The sequence below is a fragment of the Camelus ferus genome, chromosome 5 (assembly GCF_009834535.1).
Source record: "Camelus ferus isolate YT-003-E chromosome 5, BCGSAC_Cfer_1.0, whole genome shotgun sequence".
NCBI classification, from domain to species: Eukaryota; Metazoa; Chordata; class Mammalia; order Artiodactyla; family Camelidae; genus Camelus; species Camelus ferus.
In genome coordinates, this window is record NC_045700.1 from 56,767,258 (window position 1) to 56,793,034 (window position 25,777).

At 35.3% G+C, this 25,777-nt stretch overlaps 1 protein-coding gene across 1 annotated transcript; it reads left to right on the forward strand.

Moving 5' to 3' along the window:
* Nucleotides 1-949: 949 nt before the first annotated feature.
* Nucleotides 950-25,777, forward strand: ZC3H15 (zinc finger CCCH-type containing 15). The gene is made up of 10 exons (XM_006189241.2): nucleotides 950-1,157; nucleotides 9,581-9,682; nucleotides 13,939-14,050; nucleotides 14,701-14,853; nucleotides 15,291-15,382; nucleotides 16,567-16,749; nucleotides 18,100-18,246; nucleotides 18,412-18,513; nucleotides 19,494-19,617; nucleotides 21,435-25,777. Exons 1-10 carry the CDS (start codon nucleotides 1,083-1,085, stop codon nucleotides 21,623-21,625), a joined length of 1,281 nt encoding a protein of 426 aa, XP_006189303.1. The 5' UTR covers nucleotides 950-1,082; the 3' UTR covers nucleotides 21,626-25,777.

The window sequence follows — 25,777 nt, forward strand, 5'->3', positions numbered from 1 at the left end:
GTATTTTTGATTTGTACAAATATTAATGGGTCCCCTTCATTTATCAAGTGTTTTTTCAAACAAGACCTACTTTTGTATTATCAGTCACAGGAATCCCTGGCTCGGCCTTTAACATAACCTTGAACATGATTTTTCTTTTCTTGTGCTTCACCTTAAAATGAAAACAGTAACAGCTCCTTCCTCAATGCTGTTGTAACCAAATAAAATAATGTGTCTAATGTGCCAAGTCGTTCCTGGATTATCAAGAGCTTAATGAAAATGGTTGAGCGATGCACTCTCCACCCTCAAACGAGGTTTGGTAAACTTCACATTATAAAGGGGTTTTTAGGAATCATCTAGACACGTTCCTAAATCTGATATTAACTTGATAAACATAATACGCCAAGGGAGTTCAAGTGCCCCCTTCTCTGGGCGGCCACTACAGACACTCTTCAAATAAAACAAAACGTTGTCCATTTCTTCATAAACTTTCCCAGTAACCTGAAGCACGTCGCACTAGCTGGCCAGGAGGCCTTGCCCGACCTGGACATGAGAAGAAGGGAATGGGTACGCTGGCCTTCCAAACAGCCCTGAGTTGGGGTGGCTGCTCGGTGGGCACCCACTATGGTACAGGCGGACACTAACCAGATGACAGGAGAAGCTTCCGCCCGAGGCCAAGGTGGACAAGAGCTGCCCATCCTCGGCCAAACAGAATGCGTAGAGAGAACACAAGCGCAGTGGGCTCCAACCCACTTGCCCCCACCATACCAGGCCTGCCGCAACCAAGAAAACGCCAGGTGAGTGAGCGACATCACGTGTGACGCGTAGTCATTTTCCCACGTCCCGTCCCTGCCCGCTCCTGGCCGGCCGCGGTAGGAGCGCACGCGCAGCTCGGCTTCCGGGCGCCAGTCCTCGCTACCCACAATGCACTGCAGCAGCGACCTGTCGCAAAGGCCGCGTTTAGGCGGCGAGTAAGCGACTAGCTTTCCGTGCGGTGCGGCGGCGACGGCGGCGCGCGTCTTCCTCCTCCTCCTACCGCGGGGCTAGAGTCCCTGACGGTGTCCAGCTGCGCTTAAGTCCGGCCGGTGCCACCTATCTCCGCAATGCCCCCCAAGAAACAGGCTCAGGCCGGGGGCAGCAAAAAGGCGGAGCAGAAAAAGAAGGAGAAGATTATCGAAGTGAGTACCCACCCCCTCCCCCACTCACGCCGCAAGCCCTCAGGAAACCAGCCTCCCCGTTCCTCAACTCTCCGGCTCCTTTCCGCGGCTTCCCGGGCCACGTGCCCCTCCCTTTGGCTCTGTGTGCCCCACTGCCCCTTCTCCAGCCCCCGATGACGCTTGCTATCCCTCCCCGCTTTAGTGACGCTGCTGGTGCCCCCGCACCCAGCCCTTGCTTCTCCGCCCACACGGCCGCCTTCCCCGACTCCAGTGCGAAACGACCCCCCACCCAGTGCCCACCACGGGGTTGTGTTCTTGGCTAGTCAGAACTGAAGACCGTTCTACGCTTGTGTTTTAAAAAATACGCTGAACTGGCTCGGACCAGACTCTTTCTGGAAGGCCGATTCATTACGAGCCTATGTGTTTCTTTTTTCTTTCCCCATCATCTAGGAGTAGTAGTTCTTTCAAGCCAACAAATTACTTCTTTTTCGTGGCTTTTTCGATCAATCTCTAAACTGTTTGAAGTTACATAAAAAGAGGAGGTTTTTCTCATGTCGCAGCCTCCCGTCCTGTACATGTCACATAGATTCTGAATTAAATTGAATGACGTTTTAAGAGATTAAGGTTTCATGTCACTAGCTGTGTTGAGTACCGTGCCTGGATTTGTTTGATTGTGTGTGTGTGTGTGTGTGTTCATTTAGTACATTGAGGCTATAGCCCTTTAATAAAAGCAGGGGAACGCTATTGACATTCTCAAATGTTTTATGTTTGTTCTCCGACGACTGTATGAGTTTCCACGTGAACTGTATTTGCGATTCCATAAACGTATCATACATCCCCCAATAAGATATTTCTTCCCTCGATTCCTGCTATTAATCCTTCTCATGATTAAATAGGTCCTCGTGTGCTTTAGATTGGGAAAGCCATGACCATTTTCCTGCATAAGGTAATATCTGAATAATTAATGGACAGTCTTTTGTGGAATAGTTAACTTTTTATTAGAACACCACCAAAATGCATGCTGGTGTTTCGAAATGAGATGTTGATTTATAAATGATTATTGTCTTTAATATTCAGTATCTACAGTCTTGGAAAATATCATTGAAAGCCCTCAGGGTTTCATTGTATAAACCTGATCAGAACTTACATTTGTCAGATTTCACAAAATTTTTAAAGTTTGCTGATGGGATTTAACTCACATGCTTATTTATAATTCTAGTAGCTTTGGTCAAGTTCCAGCTCTGAAGCAGAACCTGTATTCTTATTGCCAATTTGCGATTCAGAGCTATCTTGAAGTGACATAACTAGAGATTTGAAAACAGAATGATTGTCACCTTCACACCTGTGTCTGCTATCACCTTTTTGAACAATCTGGACTCTTGGCACTTAAGTAGATCTCTGGCTATGGTGATCTAATGGCATTAAGTGCTGTGTAAACCAAGTGTATTTTAGGGATGACATTTTACTTGTCAGCTTCTTTTACTAAGGTTGAGTTAACATGTTAGACCATGAGACAAAGTAAAACTTCTATATAGACGTGAAATTAAATGTTATGTGGCAATTTAAAGTATATTTTTGCATTACCGAGTTTTAACTGTATACAGTTTTTATTTTTAAATAAATGTTTATTTTTATTTTAAGGAACTGTACATAAACGTTATTTATTGTATCCCATCAAGTAAAAATGATAGGTATATTATGGCTCCACTCATCTTGTAACAAGGTTATTTTTAAGGTGAAGAGATCGAGACTTTAATTTCATTAATGAAGACTTCGCCAAAAAAAAAAAAAAAAGAAAGCAGAATAGACAACTATATTCTCTAACTGACCAAAAATATTCTAAGAGAACAGTGAAAATAAGCCTTTCTTTCCCCACATTTAACATCTGAGCGATTTTTTTTAAAGGTAGTAAATTTTTTTTTAATGGTAGTGTGCTGCGTGAATGTTTGCTACCACCTGAGAGGTATGACAATATTGTAAGTTGTAGGTTAAGTTATATCATTTTTTGTGAAACCAGATTTATAGAGAATACTGTGTTATCTAAGCTGGTTAGGAAGCAGTATATTCCATTTTATTGAATACTATAGGTGACTTTTTTTTTTTTAACTTTCCTAAAGCCCTAGCATATCTCAATGACTATTATAAGGGGTTGAGGAGAGTTACAGCAGGCTTAGCTCCCAGCTCCTCAATCAGATTTCATCCAGAACCGCACTTTATCAATTTTTGTATAGATTTGTACAATTCTGAATACTAGAAAGGGTTCTTATTACCAAAGCCTTTAACAGTTAAAATGAAGTAGAATATGTATTTTTAAAATTCTGCATGCTTTTTAATTTTTAGTACAGTTTTTAAAGGTTACCTTCTACTTACAGTTATTTCAAAATATTGGCTGTATTCTCTGTGTTCATCCTTGAGCCTGTCTTACACCCAATAGTTTGTATTTCTCTCTCCCCCCCAACCATATATTGTGTTCTCTCTCTGCCCCACCACTGGTAACCACTAGTTTGTTCTCTATTATCTGTGAGTCTGCCTCTTTTTGGTTATATTCACTAGGTTTTTGTATTTTTTGGATTCCACATATAAGTGATATACAGTGTGTTTTTCTCTGTCTGATTTATTTCACTTAGTATAATGCCCTCCAAGTCCATCCATGTTGCTGCAAATGCCAGAATTACATTCTCTTTTATGGCTGATAAGTATTCCATTGTATAATACACCATATCTTCTTTATCCATTCATCTGTTGATAGACCCTTAGGTTGTTTCTATATCTTGGCAACTGTAAATATGAACATTGGGGTGTGTGTATCTTTTTGAATTAGTGGGGTTTTTTTTTTCAGATATGTATCCAGGAGTGGAATTGCTGGGTCATATGGTAGTTCTCTTTTTAGTGAAGTAAAAAATATCTTGTGACATACTTAAATGGATGTTCATACTAGTTATTGATTTCTATAACCGTAAGTTTTGTGAAAAAATGTTTTTTGTAATCTATATTTTGACATGTAAAAAGCTAATACTTATTTCAGAGTTTGGTTAATTTTGGAAGGTTTTATAGGAATATGACCTGAAATTCTAAGTTCATCAAAAATTGTTAGTTAAGTAGAACAAAAGCTTTTAAGCAGCACTTTTGAAGAGACTTTAAAATAAGTTGTTGCCCTACCTGCCTATCCTCACTTCCGTATTTCTGTTGCTTCCACTGCCACCATCATAGGCACTTATCTGTAGAAAAACAGCAACATATAACATTTGAGAACTCTTAAGTAAAGAAAGTAAAAAGAGGCATGAGAGACAGAATAATTTAATGAAAGAAACACCAGCTTGGGGCCAGATAGACCTGCATTTGACCCGTATTTCACATTAAAATTTCAAACACTATTGTTTTAGGCAAGTTACATGACTTATCTGACCACAGTTTCTCACCAGCAAAATGGAGCTGATCCCTATGTCACAGAGCTGTGGGTTAAATAAGACGACATATGTAATGTATCTGACACATGGTTTTTGTTCAGTAACTGGTAGCTGTTGTTAATTTATTAATGTTATAAATGAGAACTAGTTAGGAGAAGTAATCAGACTAACCTGCACTATTTATACAGTGCTTCCTATCACTTGAAATTATTTCCCTGTAGTGCCTGCATTTTTTTCTTCCCTGTTTAAACTCTCCAAAATTGAATGAATTCATTTGTATTTATAAGTATTTTCTGAAATAAGTATATCAAAAAAGATTATAATTCAGTTAAACATTTATACAGTTGTCTCAGATGGCATATACCATTTGCTTTCTTTTGGCTAAAATTTAATAAACTGAAATCAGCTTTGGAAAATGGAAGGTTTGGTAGTTGAAAGGGAGAAATAATCTGGGTTTAGGGTAAGCAAATAAAGGATGTCGAACTAAGGACGTGTAGCAGCAAGGAAATAGTAATCGAGACCTATAGGGATAGGATCCAGGTGTATACAGGGTACAGAAAGAGAAATGATTCTTGTTGCCAGTGAAAAACTTCAGCCAAGGTCAACTGCTGATTTCTTGAAGCTGAATTAACCAGTTGCAGAATATCCATTGCATGGATGGACAACAAAAATACATTAGAGTACATCTGAGGGGGAAACTAAAGAGGTAAAACAGTGCTGGCCTTTGCTTACCCCTAGTTTCCAATAAGGAAGACTCCAGTTATCTTGGAGCAGTATTTAGTACTGACCTGCCCTCCCACTGCCTTCCTTTTTTCAGATGTCTTATTTAAGGAATGGAGGCTGATCTGTAAAAGAAACAGGATTACTTAAGGGTGGGAAGGGGGAGAACATGTCTGTTTCAAGTAAAGTCTGTAGAGTTCACTGAGTGTTAAGCTTTTGGAGCCTCAGGGAGCCATCCTTTTCTTAGAAATACTGCCTGTTTTCTAAACTCCTTTGTATTTAATTTCCCAAGTCTGAAACAGTTTATACACTGTTCCTTCTGTATCACGTAACTTTTGGGACCTTATTAATCTAATGAGGACCACTATTTCCCTAGTTTTATTTTAACCATCATGTGAGGTTGAGTGTAGCCTCCATTTTTCCTGTCTCATGTCACCTGACCCTTAAATCCATCCAGGTTAATCTTTAGGTACTGTGAGGTTGAGTGTAGCCTCCATTTTTCCTGTCTCATGTCACCTGACCCTTAAATCCATCCAGGTTAATCTTTAGGTACGAATCTGTGCTAAACTCAAGAAAAAGGGATGAAGCCTTTCAGAAGAATTCTGAATTGCAAACTATCCTATTTTCAAGAGATACTATGTGTATCCCAGGTCCACAGTGTAGTATTTCAAAAACTTTCTCTGTACCAACCAACTCTATAACCTAATTAGGCTTCTCTGGTAAGTAATTTTTCATGGTGGAAAGAACAACAACTTTCCTTGCAGTTAAATATTCCTTGGTTCAAATATCACTGGGCCAGACACAATTCTCAGTGTTTTGGGGCAAGGAAAGAAGAGAAACAAGCCATCTACTACTAGTGGTAAATTTATGTCTCTGAGTTAAGTGTTATTGCCCTTTTTGCAATTGAGGAAAGAGAAACAGGTTAAATAACTTGCCCAAGGTTACTAAGCTGACAGGTGGCAGAGTCAGGATTCAAATCCAGGAAGCCTGGCTCCAGAGTCCTTGCAGTTAACCACTGTGCTCCACCCCTATAGTGAATCTTTTAACGTTCATGACAATCCTAAGAGGTTAGAGTGAGACCCACTTTGCAAATAATACTGGCAAAAAAGCTAATTTATCCAGTTCTATTTAGGATTAGAACTTGGGTAGTCTGACTCTAGAGCTTATTCTATACTCTTAAATCATTACACTCTACAGCCTGTCCCTTACAAGCAACGTTACTTCAGAATAATTGTTCAGCAGTTTTAAGTTTCAATATCCACATTTACAGAATGAGGTAATAGAATATCATAGGATTGTTAAGAGGATTCAGTAAAGTATATATTCAGGAGTTTATGTTTTGTGAGTGCTAGATAAATAAGTATCCCTTATCTCTGGAAAGAATGATGATTTCCAAGTTCTAACCTAATTAGAGACTTTCAAAACACAACTCATTCATTATCTCTTTAGACTGGTTAATTATGTGCTAAAGCAGTGTAATTAAACCTGAAAAACTGTTTTTCTTCTGGGATCTGGAGCTCATACCCCCCTACCACAGGCTGTTGGTACAAGTACTTTCTTTTCTAGCTGGCCAGGTCTCCTTAGAGGACTTTTTTCTTTCCTAAGTCTTCATATGTCTAGAATCTACCTTGCTATTTGGCCTTGTTTATTCATAGATTGTCTTCCTCTCTGTAGTTACTTAAAAGGCATGAGTTGAACCCCAGATACGCTCTTTTGAGGCATATGTGGATGGTGTTGCACTTTGATCCTGATAATATTTTTATCTAGACTTTTCCATCCCCCCATTAAGAGCTTACTTTTGGTAAAAGGAAAGGATGGCATTTCTCACCTTGTTGCTGTATGTGATCATCTTTCCATATTGTCACTTTACCCTTGACATCTTCTCTTCTAATTGGATTGAGTGTTAAACACTCTTCTCTGTAAAAACAAGGGAAGCTATTCATTTAAAAAACAAAAACAAAAAAAACTCTGCAGAAAATTTCAACTTCTGTTTACCTCTAGTACCTTTTTTTATATGCATAGGCTATAGAAAATTCATGTAGGATTTTTTAATATGAGGTAGTATTAAAACATAGGCATTTAAGTAGGGGAAACTGAAGTTTTGGGGTATAGATGGATATAGATGTGATGAATAAAGAGATATTTCCCAATGAGAAATAACCTTTTAGAACTAAAACATCTTGAATTTTGCAATCTTAAGAACATTGAAAGATATGTTTTATTAGTCTTTTCCATCTCCAGCTTGTCCACATAAGTAAGTATTCTCTATCTGTAATACTTTCTTCCCATTACCCTATCTTTTCCCTTAGAAATAATACCAAAATAAAGGATTTAAATAGCCACTTTATTTCAGACTCCATACCTCTTAGAGAATCTCAGGTAACTTTCAAAAGCTAAGACCTTTTTGCCTCTTCCTTTTTGAAATTCACTTATAAACAAGAGAATGAGAAAAAGAAACCCCATCTTGAAATTAGGAGACATCTATAATTTTGAACCTCAACATAGGAAGATTGATAGTAGATTGATTAGCTGGTTAACTGACTTAGTAGAGAAGAGCAGTCAGGCCTGAGTGCCCACCTAGGAATGTGCCATTGAGAAGCAAGTGGATTTGCTCTGCAAAATTCTGGAAAAGGTCAACAATGGGAGATACTAGGTAATGCAGAAGGCAAGAGGCTGTAAAATGAGGGTTAAAGTGTAGAAGTAGCTGATAGTTCATATCTACCACCATTCAGCCAGATGATTACTCCTGCAAGAAACGGGGCAGGGTGGGGGATAAATCTAGAGGCTTTTCTGCTTCTGGAACTCTAGGCACAAAGGATGTGAGAGGAGTGGTTAAAATGTGAGCCTGAAAATGGCCACTAAAGGGTCTGTGCAGCAAACTAAGAGACACCTTTTCCCACCTGCTGTCTTCTCCAGTCCTTTAGCCGGGCTTATTGCTCTTCTAGCTAGAGGATCCTTCTCCAGAGAGGAAAGACAGGAAAAAGGGACTTCAGATACCAGTATTTGGTGGTTTCCTGACAGCCTTGCCACCCATTCACCACAGAGTGTAGCCCGCTCAGTCAGGCCTCTTGTGTCTCCTGTGACTGCCATAACAAATTACCATAAACCGGGTGACTTGAAACAACAGAAATTTATTCTCTCACAGATTGGAGGCTAGAAATCTGAAATCAGATGCAGACAGGACCATGTTCCCTCGCAAGGCTTTAGGGAAGAATCCTTCTTTGCCTCTTCCTGGTTTCTGGTGGCTTCTGGCAGTCCTTGCCTGGTACCTGTGTCAGTCCTATCTCTGCTGCTTTTTTCGCATTGCCTTCTCTCTATGTCTGTGTGTCCTTTCATCTTACAATGATACCAGTCATTGGATTTAGGGCCCGCTGTAATCCAGCGTGACTTCATCTTAATTTATTACAGCTACAAAGACCTCTTTCCAAATAAAGTCACATTCTGAGGTCTGGGTAGACGGGGATTTTGGGAGGACACTATTCAACCCACTGCTGCCCTCAAACGCACACTAGTTCAGTGGTTTCTAAATGTTTTTGTACTGCGGACTTAGTAAGAGACCACCATTAGTGCCTTGCACATAAGTGAAAGCTGCTCTTGTATTAATAGCTTTCCCAAATTATAATTTAGTAATATTTCAAATTTAAATAAAATTGCTTTTTAGTTGGGTGTATTTCAATTTTAATATTTTCATTTTAGCAACAACTAATAATGTATACATTTTAGTAGTTTGAGTTCTTTAAATTTAATTGTTTTGAGAGGATAACCCTATTACCCAAAAAAATCAATCCAGAGCTTAATGTATCTTCTTTAGTATTCCCCCAAATGTGTTCCATAGTACACAGAATAATCCCTCAGGATATTCTGAGAATAATGCTTTCTGAGGTAAAATAAGATTTGGGATTGCTGTCTACTGTATCTCTCTGGTAAAGGTTCTCAGATATCTTGTGTTTAAGAATTTAAAACCCTGTTAAGCAAGTATTTTCCTAAATTCACTTGACTGCTGGACTTACTATCCTGGTGAAACAACTTTGCACATCCTGTTGTACTGATACACTAAAGCACAATTCAGAAAATGCATCACACAGTAACAAGTTTGATGATAGTAGTTTTAAGTATGTATTGAATCTGGGTGGTGTTTTGAGGTCATATGTTGCCTTGCCTTGATGTTCTAGCTTTTTACATGTCTGTGTATAGCATAAAGGAAAGAATAATTTTCTTACCAATAGGTAAATGAAAGAATGATTTTTAGATATGACTGAAAGCAGACAAGAAACTAATGTAAATTGCTAAGATATTTCAATACTTTTCCTCATGTAGGACAAAACTTTCGGTCTAAAGAATAAAAAAGGAGCAAAGCAACAGAAGTTTATCAAGGCTGTCACTCATCAAGTTAAATTTGGTCAACAAAATCCACGTCAGGTAAATAACTTAAATGTCTGCATTTTCTGCATATGGATGTAATACAGCATTGTTGCAGATAAAAATGTTTGACATTGTAATTGAATTTCAAAATGGAATCCACTATAAACTTTCCTGCATTTTGCCTTTGTTACTCAGCAATATCTCCTAGATATTCCTCCAAACCATTTTCATGTAGCTCTAATTTATTCTAATGGCTGCATACTATTCTAGGATGTGGATGTATTACATCCATTTCACTGTTTACAAGTGATCACTTTGTTCTCTGACATTAGGACAATTCTACAAGAAATATCCTTTTACATGTACTTTAACATGCAATTGTGCTTTTATTTCTGTAGCATAAAGTACCTGTGACACATTTCTAAATAAAGGGAAATGGATTTCTAATTTTAATAAATTTGCCTGATCACTTTCCGTAGAGATTGTAATGCTTCACATTTTCATTTGCAGTGCATGAATTATAGGTACTACAGTTCTTTAATGTTTCCCAGTCTGATTAAGTATAAAGTGATACCTCATTTTTACTTTGTTTCCCTTACTGGGAAGTGAGTTTGAATATCTTTTCATATGCTTGTTGGCTATTTGGGTTTGAATTTCTCTGACTTGCCTATTCAGATCTTTTGCTTTTTTAGTTATTTGTCTTTTTCTTATCAGTTTATGAGAGACACCTTTTGTTTACTTGTAGGTAATTTGTGATGTTTCTGTTACATTTTGATGTACAACAGTTTTTAGTTTTTGTATTGTCAGATATGTTTAGCATTTGTTTTATATGGTTAAAACGTCTCTTCTGCTGCTAGATTATGTGTGCTTTTCCTAGATTTTTTTCCTAATTATTTTATTTGCAGTCTATAATTTATCATATAAATTTATTTTATATGATACTCAGATGAATAGCCACTTATACCAGCATCGTTTATCCCATTCAATTGAAATACCCTTATTACATATATTAATAAGTCTCATATATGTTAGGATCTATTATGGATTCTCTATTCTATTTATATAGTAAGATATTCTGTATCTTTCCCTAAACCAGTATCACACTGATTTTTTATTAACAGTGGCATAGTAATATTAGCTATTAAGGCAAGTCCTTCCCCTCCACTGCCCAGTATTACTCCTTTTCTTTCGTTCTTTCTTTTTTTTTTAATTTTCTTAGGCATTTCTTTTTTCATGTAAATTTTGAAATTATTTATCAATTGGCAACTCATTCAAAAAATTTTCACTCCATTTTCTTCAAATCTCTATTCTTGTTTCTTAATTTTCTTTATCTCTTTCACATTCTTGAGTTTAAGATTTTATAGCCATGGACCTTTATTTTAAAAAGTAGTTTTTTCACCACTCTATCTCTTTTTCCTTAACTTTTAGGGGCACCTTTTTTTTTCATCTGGGAATATCAGAATATACATTTGTGAGGTGGTTAACCTTTGTCGCTGATGCTGTCTACAAATTGGGTTCCTCCAGCACTTTTCTTTCTTTTACACACAATTTGACTCTAGAGCCAAAAACCTGATCTTCCACATTGCTGACTTAGTAGCCTGGTCTAGTAAAAATGTATGCTCAAGCCTTGGAATCAAATCAACTTGGTTATGCATCCCCCTATTACTTGTTACATGATCTTAAATTATTTAATGACACTGGTCTTTAATCTGTAGTATAGTGAAATAGCAGTTACCTTTCTAGGTTCATATAATGGTTAAATGAGAAGATAATGTAAATCTTCTGGCATAATATAAGCATTCATTTCAAACCTGATTCCCCTCCTTTTTCTTCCAGTGGAAAGTATATTGACTGGTAATTTCAGATTTCATAGACCTGAGAGAGCCATAAAATTTGTTGTGGTTGTTAGGCTTGAGTGTACATTCAGTAACATATTTTTGGTATTTCTTGAGTACTAGGCCCTTTATCTGTGAACATGAGGTACCTAACCACCATACTTAACACTGGAAATGAGCAACAGTCTTGCTATTAGAGCTGGGCAAGAGATGCCCCACCCTAGGCCCCATGCTGCAGAAGATGACTGTACTTTACATCTCCTCCAGGTATAGCTCTCCCCACAACAGCTCAGGGCCTACAAAGGTCAGTTACTCTAGGTCCGTCTTAGGGTATACTGTACTGCCAGTATGCCTGAAGTAGTCAAAGGAAGGATTTGTGCTAGGATTGTGGACAGAGCCTGGATCCACACCATGTCCTCTTCTACACCTTCCACTTCCCTGCACACACATGGTGGGATGAAACTCAAGATGGCAAGAGGAGGAGCCAGGGGTTGATTCTTGCTTTACTGTCGTGCTTGAGTGGAACTCCATGAAACCTGAGCGTTTTAAATTTGAACTTTTCCTTCTAGGTCACAAGATATGTTTGTCAAGTAGGAGTACAAACCATATTTTATTTCACATTAGTTTGATTTCTAACTTACAGTATTTTAAAAAATGGTTTGCAAGCATCCATTGAACTCTTGGTTTGAGCCCCGCAAATGTGTGAAATGTGGCTAATGAGCAAAGAGTACTTTATTTTTAAAATAAAATGACATAATTTTTTCTTTTAAAAAATTTTTTTCCCATTTTTCTATTTAAATACCTCCATTCACATGGTCAAAATCAGGATTTAGAATGTCTTTAACCCTGTTGTGTTTGGCCCTTCCCTTCCTAAAATTTCTTCTTCCTTTAATACTTTTTTGACTTGGACTTGTACCTGTTTCTTTGATGTTTCTTTGTCCCTTTAATGGGCTTTTTGGGTTCTGTTGGCTTAATATTGGTATTCTTCAGGGAACTGTCCTCTGCTCTTAATACTTTTTTATGCTGTCCTTGTGTAATCTCACACACACCTAAAGTTTAGTTATCTGTAGGCAACTATTTCTCAGATCTTTATCGCAGAGTTAGACCCTCTCTCCAGGAATCTAGATCTATGTTCAGCTGCCTTCTACGTAGCTCCACCTAGATGCCCTGTAAAGCATCTCATATCCGGTATGTCTAAAACTGAGCTCATCTCCATATCCTGCTCTGAAACCTGTTTCTCCTGTATTCCCTGTCTCACTTAACAGCACTAACGATATATATGATAATCCTAGACTCCTCCCTCTCCCTTAAACTTCATGTCCGGTCAGTCATTTAGTCCTAACATTTCTACCTCCTTAAGAGCTCTCTTTCCCCCTTTCTCCATCCCTGCTACTAATGCCTGTTTGAAGCTCTTGTGCTTTCTTGCTTACAGCAATTGCATTAGCCTCATAATTTTCCTTACCTTCATTCTTGGGCTCCTTCTAGTCCACCTTTCACAAAGTTGCCATTGTGATCTTTATAAAATATAATCTGATTGTGTCACTAGCTTATTTTAAACTCTTGAGTCTTACCCTGTCACCTACTGATACAGTCCAAATTTCTCATCGATGTTTTTCATACTTTGTACTTTCTGGTCCCTATCTTTGCATTGGTTGGCTCTCTGTATTTCTTGCCCATCAAAATAATTCATCCATAAAGTATTAGATCTGTCTAATTTTCTTAAGCATATAGGCATTCTTTGTTCCCAGACACCATGTATTGTATTATAGTTGTTGACATGTCTGTCTTCCCTCTACATTCTGAGCTTCTTTAAATAAGCATCTTTGTCTTTTCATCTTTGTATTCCCTGTCATCTAACATAGGACCTGACATATAAATGTTTGGATGAATCCTCTAATCATATTAGGTATGTAAATTGTATGCCTGGAGCAATGTCATATGTCATGTTTGTTTTGTTTAATCTCCCACATTCACCTAGTCCAGTATTTTTCCACAAGATTACTTATAGGTATTTGGGTTGGTACAATTCTTTATTGTGTGGGACTGTGCATTTCAGGATGTTTGTATCTCTGATCTTCATAATGCACCTACTTGTTTCTGGGGAGTGGGTTGTTATCACAAGAAGAAAATCCCAGGTGAGAACTGTTTGCTAAAAATGCTGGGCATGTAGCATATGCTTAATGCTTATTGCTGTAAGCTTTTGAATATGCTTTTAACTTGGCATGGTACAAGTTATAAATTTTTTTTATAAAAGTCAATTGCTATAAGATTTAGCAATTTCATTTAATAGTTTAACCACACCATTTAATATATACTGAAGGCCGTTTTAACACTGATATTAAGAAGTAAGAACTGCATACATAAAATATGCAATTGTCTTTGTTATGTCAGTGATATTATATATATATATTACTGTGTAATGAAAACAATTTTATTATATGAAATCAAACTTACATATTATACCTGGGAATATTATAGGTAGCACAAAGTGAAGCTGAAAAGAAATTGAAAAAAGATGACAAGAAGAAAGAATTGCAAGAGCTAAATGAGCTGTTCAAACCTGTAGTTGCTGCTCAAAAAATAAGTAAAGGTAAACTTTGAATTTCAGAAGTGTTATTTATATCAAATGTAACTCATGTTTTAAAACTCTTAGTTTCTTCAGATTATAAGCTGATTGTGTCTGCTCTGAAAATGATGCTCCCTTTGTCAAAATTATCTGTATCATTGACATTCTTATGGTTCCTTTATATACGTGCACAGCTGTGTCATTGTACAACTGTAATTCCAGCCATTAACCTTACACTTAAGGCAAGATTAAGGATTTAGGCAGTCTACTAGTTGATTTATAGTATCCAGTCTTTGGTAGTAGCCAAAGCAAACCTATGGTTGTAAAAAACTGTAAATCCCAAACTCTTAACAGTATACCTCCATTTATATTTCTCTAGCCTCCTGCCTTATTGACTCCAACTAGATAAGTGATTATAGAATAACCTATGTGCTTGCTTTGTTTCCCACCTCCTGCTCTCTTTTTTGGTAAGAATGAAAGAAACAAAAATAGATATAAAATGCTATAGAAAGAACTTTAAAGAAATGTCTTATTATTCACCTGTATGTGGTATTTTCCTCTCACAGCAGTGAGTAAAAAATAACTAGTTAACTGAAAGTAATTGTATCTCAGATAGAATCCATATCGATGATCTGGCAGATTATAATGCAAATACCATATGCCATTTGACATAGGTGCAGATCCCAAATCTGTTGTATGTGCATTCTTCAAGCAAGGACAGTGTACTAAAGGAGATAAGTGTAAGTTCTCTCATGACTTGACTCTGGAGAGAAAGTGTGAAAAGCGAAGTGTTTACATTGATGCAAGAGATGAAGAACTTGAAAAAGGTATTTTTAAATAAGACATTTTCTTAAAAGTAAATGTATATTACTTTTTGTTGTTACTAAGAAATTTAGTAGCTTGAAGACTTATAGTATTAGTAGGAATGTGTTTGTCCTAAAGAATAATTGTTGCTTTTCATAAAATCTGAATTAACCATATTATGCCCTTGAACTAAGTAAATGACGATGTTAAAAAAACAGTGGCTTATTTTGAATTTGTCTCTTACCCTGTCTTCCAGTACTACCTTCTTATTTGCCTAATCTACTTAGATTTTGGTGAATAATCTCACAACACTGTTGATGCCTAACTTTGGTGTTTTAAAGGAAATGTGTTAGGTTATGAGTCTTTTAATACTGCTCTCCTGTGTAAGGACATATGCAGTGTGTTTTGGGAACAGTAGATAAAATTACAGTATTTAGTCTTTATATTTCTTTTTATTTAGATACAATGGATAATTGGGATGAGAAAAAACTGGAAGAAGTAGTGAACAAGAAGCACGGTGAGGCGGAAAAGAAAAAACCAAAAACTCAAATAGTATGTCCTTTTCTTGAATTGAGTAGCTGTGGTATTTATCAATAGGGAGAATTATGTGGCAAGGTATTTGCTGCTATTGTCTACTGGGTTATTCTTTAAGTTATTGGGTCTTTTCATAAAGATAAGGTGCATCAAGCTTTGTTTTTGGATTTTACAAGTGAAAGTTATACAAAATTCTTGTTCAGAAGTCTCTTGAAAACCATGTGACTGAAGTCCTTCAAATGCCATTTTCTGAGGTGGTTTTACTTTCTTAAAAATGGATGAACATAATCACATTTTCAGATAAGAATTCTTAATTTTTTTGTGCAAACTGGATGGAGAGAACTGTTTAACCTGCTTAATTCATAACTTACTCTGTTTTAATGATAGGGATACATTCAATCACAAAGGTGAAAATATTGTTACATATGAATTGCAAAATGAACATTTGGTAGATAATAGTTCTGGTGTTCCAGGAAATGAACTTTTAAAAATTGGTGCCTTATTATTTCTCAGATCCTGCATTCATGTCCACATACTTATCTCTAGTACAGTTACAGTGAAAAACCTTGCTGTATTAAATTCTAAACACTAATTTTACGTACACCTCTGTTGTATTTTTTCAGGGAAAGAATATTGCTTATTAGTTAATTTTTCCTTCTTATTTGTAAAGTGTATTACTTAAGGCTTCATTCAGTACAGTTGCATCTTGCACCCATTCATATTTTGGAGGTTCATTATCCTTTGTGTTTCTTTTGTACCTTACTCCCTTCTTAGATTTTGCCTAAATTTCATGCAATTCAAATACTGTTTGAATCTTTACTGCATATGATTCGTTTTTAGGAAAGATCAAACAAAACAAAGTTACTGGTTTTATTTTTTGTAACCATTTATATTTTTTCATATTTAAATACCAGACTTTCAGAGTACATTTACAAAGGCTAAATGGCAGCAAATCCTTTTTGTAGAATTTAGTTTAGAACAATGTCGAATATAGACATTTTATACAGATCCACTCTGAAGGGAATTTACCATTGTGTTAAGTATTTTAAGATTTTGTGTACATTACTGCACAAAAGGTGCTCTGTGTGTAAGTGGTTAGCCTAAAGAAGTGACTAAGAATATATGTGTTCCAAATACGTAAGCATTTACCTTGGAAATAGACCACACTGAGCCACTGCTTGTGAATGATACTGTCTCTGTAGGTGTGCAAGCATTTCCTTGAAGCTATTGAGAACAACAAATACGGCTGGTTTTGGGTGTGCCCTGGAGGGGGTGATATTTGCATGTATCGTCATGCGCTTCCTCCTGGATTTGTATTGAAAAAAGATAAAAAGAAAGAAGAGAAAGAAGATGAAATTTCATTAGAAGATCTAATTGAACGAGAGGTAACTAGTATCTTTTTCCTACAATAAAACACTTATTAAACAGTATATTGTGAAATTCTAATATTTACCACTTGGGGGCAATAACATGTTGTTATGACAGGGAAAAAATAATACGATCTTTTCTCAAAATTGCCTTACTTTTTATTTGATTCTTATATGTCTAAAATGTAAACCTAGTAATAATCATTAGCCAATCATGATATTAATTTTAGGATTATGAAATAATTCTTTAAGTACTAGCTAGTGGCTTATCAAATAAATTGTTTCCAGAAGATTGATAAACTGGTATGTCAATTCATTGGTCAGTATTCAGAGTGGTGGAACTTGAAGTTTTAGATGTTTTCCTTGATGTCTTTGTTTTTCCACCATATTACTAATTATTTACTAGTTATTAACATGTATGGAAGGAGACAACTCCACATTTTTTCAGTATGTTTTGTCATCATTCCTGGACTTAAAACACTGACTCTGCTGACAGAAGGTAATGAGTTGCATTGAAGAAAATCTTCAGCTGCTCATCTCTGACTCAGCAAGAGTTTTGTTCTTGAACTAGCAGTTATAGTTACTAAGTTAGCAGATATAGCTCATGGCAGTGACATGAAAAATGTTGTGATTATTGGAAATAACTAGATTCGGGGTTGTATACTTCAAACTATATCCATTTTGCCTTGTCTTGGGTAATCTAAATACATTGTATAAATGTCTAATGTTGAGATTATGTATCTTTGGTCTTAAGAAGACATGTTTGGTGTCTCACATAGAAGGCAATATACTGTAATAGAAAAATATAGATTTATATATTTGGGATTACTGATTTTTTATACTAGTTCTGCCACATACTAGCTAATACTCTTTGGTAAATTTTCCATCGCCCTCTGTTTGGTTATTTGTGGAGATGGGTGTGTTAGCATATGATGTTCAGCAAATACTATTTTTCTATATATGTATTACTTGATTATTGGCCGTCAGAAGCAGGTGGTGATTTTTGTCTAGTTTTTTTCTCATCTTCTTGAGAAACACAAATGAAACTTGGCTATTGTCATGGTGCTTTTTGTATTCATTATTTTCAGCAATTGACTTATGTTAAAACTATTTCTCATGACAAGTCTTACCTTCAATTTTGAAAAGAAATCTAGCTGAGAATAATATATTTTACAATATTTAGAAATGTTTGTATCTCTGGACACTTATTTTGCTCCTTGCCATGTAAAATGAAAATAAATCAGTTTATTCTAAATTTAATGTCTTCATAACAGTCATAGGGGAGGACTTAATTGAACTAAAAGAAAACTATTAGATATTATCATCGATGACTTTGGAGCAAAAAAATTAACTTTTTTATCTTTGCAGCGTTCTGCCCTAGGTCCAAATGTTACCAAAATCACTCTAGAATCTTTTCTCGCATGGAAGAAAAGAAAAAGACAAGAAAAGATTGATAAACTTGAACAAGATATAGAAAGAAGGAAAGCAGACTTCAAAGCAGGGAAAGCATTAGTGGTATGTTCCATACTCACCCAACAGAAAATAAGATTCTCTGTTCTTTCTTTCATTTTGTAGTTTCTATATCATGCAAAGTTTTATCCTTATTTAATCATGTGTATATCAATGACCAAGAAATGTTTGAGTTTTGTCCTGAGTTGATATATGTGTGTATCTGAATAGATCAGTGGTCGTGAGGTGTTTGAATTTCGTCCTGAACTGGTTGATGATGATGATGAAGAAGCAGATGATACCCGTTACACCCAGGGGACAGGTGGTGATGAGGTAAGAGGAAACCTCATTTCCTCATGTTGATTGAGAGTGACAATAGAGCAACATAATTAAGAGTCCCAGCTTTGGGGGCCTTGGTTCAGATCCTGACTCTAACCTGGAAATTACCTAAACTCTAGGCCTCCACCTGTCACTCGTGATAGGGACGTAAAGATAATCCCGATAATCCCTACGTCGCAGGACATTTGTAAGAATTAAATGAGTTAATAAGTTTATATTAAACAAAAACAATCATTCCCTAGTGCTTTTCAAAGAATCTATTTAAACAACAAAAAATAAGAGTTGAAAAGATGTTTTTCTATATTTTTGTACCAAACTTTTATAATTATCATTTCCTTAGATGCTATATATGTGTGTATAAATGGCTTTTAGTGTACTTCAGCAATCACTTCTATAACCCTTTGTTTTATATGGGAAAAATAAGACACAAAATAAAGAAAACACATGGATATTAAAAAAAAAGTTTATATTTATTTATAGTTCTTTATAGAACTTAGGGCAGTGCCTAATATATAGTTAAGCTTATGTATATTAGCTGTATAGTATGTTATATTCTCCCTCTAAAAGGAAAGTTTTTTGTTTAATATTTTATACTGAAAAAATCATGAGACAGAGACACTAAAAAGTACAGAGCAAGAGACAACAATTATTTGGTTGTAGACAGCGTTAGTATTAGCAAATAGCTTTTCATTTCTTATATGGTTACCATAAAATTCTGACTTCTGTCTTTGAATTGAAAGATTAAAATATACTCTGTATGTAAGTGTGATGTCAGAGGAAGAAACTTCAAATAGGCATTACTGTTCTTTTTTCAGAAGTTTAGAAAAAGAAGTGAATTTTGGCAATAGTCATTGCTTTCACTTGGCATTAGTAATAATTTTATTTCATTAAGATAAATGTCAGAGGTAAAAAGCAGGTAATTTATAAGAGCTATTCTTATTAGTAACAGCTTTCTTTTCTATGTGTTTTTAAAGGTTGATGATTCAGTGAGCGTAAATGACATAGATTTAAGCCTGTATATCCCAAGAGATGTAGATGAGACAGGTATTACTGTAGCCAGTCTTGAAAGATTCAGCACATACACTTCAGAGAAAGATGGTAAGTATGCTAACTTTTGTGTAATTCTAAGAACTAAGAAGCTGTCTAAAGGGAGGTTAGATTAGGTTGGCAAACTTAGACCCCTGCAAATACCAGAGTGATAATGTAAGTGTGTGGTTTGGCCATATACAAAAGTAGTGAATAGTGGAGGCTGTGGAAATGGGTGGCTGGTTAGATATTAATTAAGTCATTAACTGAAACTTAAGGGACAAAAGTAAGTTTGCAGATGTAGCTAACGAGCTCAGTTAAGGATTTCATGAGTATGAGATGTTTTGGTTGTCAAAAGTGGCATTGTGTAGGATACTGTGTAGACATTCCCAGCAGGAAAAGATTTGAAAGTCATCTGCCTTGGTAGCTGAGAGTAAATGAACTCACCTAGGCACCGTACATAGAATAAGAACATTCTAGAACAGACTGCAAAAATCAGTGTTTTAGAATAGTCAAAAGAAAAAAGGCATGGGAAAAACACTGAGAAGGACAGAAAAATTCAGAAAAATCAAGTAAGATGAGAATTGAAATAATTCTTTCATTGTGATTATGGAAGGAGTTGTAGGACTAGGCTACAGTTTTCCTCGGGACTGCAGTGATAATGAGGAATGAGGAGAAAAAAAAATGAGTATAGACTACTCGCTGTTAAGAACTGAGAGGGAGCCATGATCATGAGAAGGACTTCCTAGGATATGGGAAACCTAAATACATCTGTTAGCCAGAGAAAAAGGATCTGGGATAGAAGGAAAATTTGAATATGAAAGCATATTAGGTATAGAAGCAAGACCTGGAAGTGTGAGCTCAGTTAAGAATGAGAATGGAGGGGAGACTGGCTAGGTGTATTTGGAAATAAGGTTTGCTAATACAGTTTGTATCTAATTGTGCCTTGAGTGAGGAGTTTGAAGAGGACAGTAAAAGTTTGGTACAGTTGGTATGAAAGGAAAAGGTAGAATACTAATCAAGACAAAAGTGGAGAGAAAAAAAGCTTAACCTTATTTTTACAATAAAGGAATCCATGTTATAACATGAAAAACTGGCCTGCCCTCCTGAAATCTGAAAATGTTGTTAGACTATTGTCTTAATGCCAATCTGCAGGCTGGTTTGCTTCTTTTGAAAGTAGGGCTTTGGTGACAGTAGGCACAACTCCCAAGTATCTTAGAGCTTGTAATCCCCAAGAATTTGTCATCAGAGATGTTTGAAATAACTAAACTTTAAATTAGGCTGTTAAAAATTGTCTTTGTTCAATATTGGTGTCATTGAACAAGGAAAGGCAACATACTTGTTTTCTCAGTCATATAACCTGAAAGGAAAAGTGGCTGCATAGCCCTGGGATTTTTTCTTTTTCTTTTTTTTTTTTTCCCACAATTTGATGACAAGATGAAATACTTCTGCATTCACACTCATTAACAGCATTACAAATAGTGTGGTTTAACTATTATTTGTAAAACCAGAAGCTAAGTAACTGCTTATATCATCAACATTTTTTGATTCCATAATCATTTATTCAAACAAAATGTTATGTGGAATGTTGACTGTTCAAAAATTGAATTGCTAGATCATGTAGAGAACATAAAGTTGTATAAGATAAATCTTGCCCTCAAAAAAAATCTTGCCCTCAAATGTATGAACCATGAAGCAGTCACAAGTCTACAGTGAAAGCCATATTTTATAATATGTAAACTTAGAAAAAAGAAAAATCAGTTCTTGTTGGAGTAATCTTAGGGAAGGCTTTCATGGGAAAAAATGTAGAATCAGAATGTGACTGTCAGTTGCTAATGGACTAGTGTTTTCTTTTTCTAGACTTTATTGATTTCAATTTTTATTTTTAGAAAACAAATTAAGTGAAGCTTCCGGAGGTAGGGCTGAAAATGGTGAAAGAAGTGATTTGGAAGAGGACAACGAAGGGGAGGGACAGGAAAATGGAGCCATCGATGCTGTTCCTGTTGATGAAAATCTTTTTACTGGGGAAGATTTGGATGAACTAGAAGAAGAATTAAACACACTTGATTTAGAAGAATGACACCAAACAAGTCAATGAAAAATTAAGCTGGCTCAGCATGAGTTGAAATTGACTACATTAATTTTTTTCCACCTAGAATTCTTCAACAGGATGTTTGTTTCCCATGCTGATTCTGGAGGACTTACTCTCCTCCAAAAAAGGAATATTCTCCTTCCATCTTGTCTTCTGACTTTGGCTACATCTCATAGTAAGTTCAGAGTAGTTCATGATAAATTAAAAATATAATGGTCATTGCAGAAAATGATTGTTGTAACTGTCCACTCAAATAGGAATTGTAACTGCTTTTCCAGCTTTTGATTTTCATTGGGCATGTGTTATTACAGGAACAACATAAATTTAAATTACCCTTCATTTAATGCAGTTTTTAATGAGTGATTTTATTTCCTTTGTATTTATATGTTTAAAAGACTGCCTAAGATATGAGCCTGTGCTTCATAAAGGAAACTGCATATGCAGATTCAGTGTTGTTTATCTTTGGACAATTAGGTGAACATTTAAAATGAAACTTCATTTATCTGACAAGATCAGCTGCAGTGCCCTGTGTTAAACTGTTTTAAACTTTTCCCTTTTCTTTTTTGCCAATAAAGTTGTAAATAAAGACCGTGATAACATTAAAATCCAAGTACTGCCCTTTTTTTTAATTAAAGTTTTTTTATGAAAGTTTTTTTTAGCATTTCTGGCTTGAGAGTTTTTTTAACTATCAGAGAAGGCACAGAGACTTAAAGGGTCTCTCTTTTATTTTTTTTAAAGGAGTCTCTTAATACTGATTACAGGACTATGTAGGATGCTGCTGTGAGTTTAGTGACACCAACACTTAGCATCAAAAAGAGACCATAGGTCATGTTATGTGAAAGGATAATTCTTAAATTGATAGATCATCAACTTAATTAAGTTATCACCTACAGTTGAACCAAATACTGAAGTATTTGGTTGTGGAGATCCATTGTGTTATATAATAGTACATGCTAAAGTTCGATTACTCTGCTTGAGTGTAAACAAATCTATCAGAAAACTTGGCTGGGGTCTTTGACATTGAGATCCCCTGAAAAATTAGGGTAATACATTTTAAACGGACATAATTTGCCAATGGCATATTTATTACTAGTTATACCTTTTTATCATTTTTATGTATGTATATTTTCAAATATTAATTTAATTAATATTAATATAGTGCTGTTTTTGTTATCTGCAAATATAAATGGATTTTAAGGCAACTAAGATAAATAGCATTAAAATGTCTGGTGACCTGGGCCCTAATCTAATTTCTGCCTCAGATAAATTGTATGATTTACTGAACCTGAACCTTAATTTCTTTGCATAGAGAAGTTAAAGTGCTTCTGAACTGTAAAACCTTGGAAAGCATGATTGTAAATCTTGTCAAATGATAACCTCAGAGTTGTTAAGTTGAGTTCCTGGGAGGGGCGGAGATACAGCTCAGTGGTAGAGCATGTGCTTAGCATGTGTGAGGTCCTGGATTCAATCCCCAGTACCTCCACTTAAAAAAAAAGAAAAAGAAGAAGAAATTGAGTTCCTGGCTGTTCAGTAGTAGTACTGTAATTGACATTTTAAGAATGTAGAATATCGTGAGCCAAGTTTCCCATCTCTGGTGGAAGTATACTTTCTATGAAAGATTTGTTCTGTTCTTTTTATTAAAAATGTTTAAATGTTACTTATTACAGTGTTTAATAATGAAACATTTTCAATTTAAATTAAGTTTTCTTTAATTAGTTGAGTTAAAGGGAAAATGCAACATTGTGGAAATAATATTTGATACCCACAATCCTTTAAATCTAGAACAGCCTTCCTCTATCTTGCCCTTGAGAGTCTTCAGAGAATGCAAAAAAAAACCATTTTAATCTGAGAAAATGCAAGATTAAATTTGCTTCTAAAGTAACATATACAGGCATACCTTGGAGATGTTGAGGGATCAGTTTGAAACCACTGCAATACAGTGAAATATCACAATAAAGTGAGTCACACAAATTTTTTGGTTTCCTGGTGCATTTAAAAGTTTTATTTGCACTATACTGATGTCTGTTAACTGTGCAATAGCATTATGTCTAAAAAACAATGTACATACCTTAATTTTAAAATATTGCTTAAAGATGCTATCACCTCAGCTTTCAGGAAGTCATTGTATTAATACCAAAGATCACTGATCTCAGATCATTAAAACATTATAGTATTCTATAATAATGAGTTTGAAATATTGCAAGAATTACCAAAATGTCACACAGAGACACAAAATGAGCAAATGCTTTTGGAAAAATGGCACCCATAGACTTTCTTAACAAAGTGCAATAAAGTGCTGATACTGCATGTTTAACAAATTGAAGGTCTCTGGCTGACATCCTTGCAATGAGCAAGTCTGTTAGGTGCCATTTTCCCAACAGCCTTATTTTTAAATTATTGCTAGTTTTTTTAATGTTTAATTTTTTTAGATGTAATACTATTTCACACTTAATAGACTACAGTATAGTATAAACATAACTTTTATGTGTATTGGGAAACCAAAAAATTTGACTCACTTTATTGCAATATGAACTTTATCATGGTGGTCTGATCTGGAACTGAACCTGCAGTATCTCCAAGGTGTACTTATGTTGTTTACAGTGCAGTTACCCTATCTTAGTGCAATCAATCTGAAATTGGCTCTTGTTTTTCAAACCCATTTACACATAACTAATTTAAAATAGTTTTTTCTTATTAACTGCTATTCTGTATAATTCCCATTGTTAACATAATAGATCTCTGTAATCTAATTTTGATTATGTAACTTAGCCTCAATTTTAAAGGTTTGTGGTTTAGAAATTTAGAAACTTATAATGTAAGCCTTCCACAGGAGGGAAACTATGGCTTTGCACTTATTTCCTTATAGTTTGTATGAGATCATTTTCCCAAATGTAAGAACTTTTTATTTTCTCCTTAATATCTAGGAGATTACATTAGCCTATACTCTTTTTATCCTATACTCAATAATGATTAGAGCCTATAATGATCCCATGTTTGCCAAAATCTTTCTAATGCAAGATAGTTAAATTATAAATTTTGATTTATTTTTGCACAAATGATTTACATAATACTGTAAGCCTACCATGGATGGACTGCTATGAAATTGTGTAATTGTTGTATCATGTATTTTTAATACTTGAATTAGTCAGTTCTGACCATTAAGTGATTTAGAATATAAGAGTGAAGTTGTCAGATCAGACATTTAGGTGTAGCAGATCATTAAGAAAGTATTGCATCCATCCTCAGGTTTTAACACACAAAGTGGACAGAGGGAGCTTGTGGCAGAAGTTGATACAGGTAAATAATAGTATTCTTGTTCTATTCATATTATTAGTGAACTTTGTATAAAGAACTTTCAGGATCACAGACTACTTCTCACTTATTACCTTTCAGGTCTCTGATTCTGATACATATACTATTACATTAACGCTTCCAGGTGCTTCACACTGTATGAACTCATATACATATTGCAATGAATGTTTCTCAAGGAATACCAGATGAGAGGGAGACAACCAAAATCTTGTGTTTTGGGTTTTTATCTTTTTTCAGGTACATATCCCATTGGTAATAATTGGTAATTGGTAAAATAGTGTTTTCTGAGTAAAGATAATACCTTATTTCTTAATTAATAAAAACTACCGAGGTAGAAATTAGTAGAAGACCATAACATTTGAACTCTAAAGTAGAATTTAGCAACATCCACAAAATTTCCTGACATCTTCAGAAATAAACCTGAATGACATTAATACAAAATGCATTTCTAAATACTCCCTCTCTCCATTTTAATGTTGTATGTTTACCCTTTCATTGTTCATTGCTTTTTGTTAATGTGCAAAGAAGGGAGACAGTGACTAGCTTTTATTCTTTCAATTAACAGATATTTTTGTGCCTTTTCACAAATAAGACACTTCTATAAGGCACTATAGATAGCATGAACTATACAACTTAGCTTAAGACTTGGTCTCTGCCTGATTTGAGTATACACTTTGCAAGGGGAAAGTCACAGCTGTGTAAGGCTATGAAATACAAAACTATGAAATAGCAAGTGCCTTACCGGTAAGGAATGCCCTTTTCAGTCATTTTGTATTTAAATTTCATTGAATATTTTGATATTTTAAATAAAAATATTCTTTGTGAAAA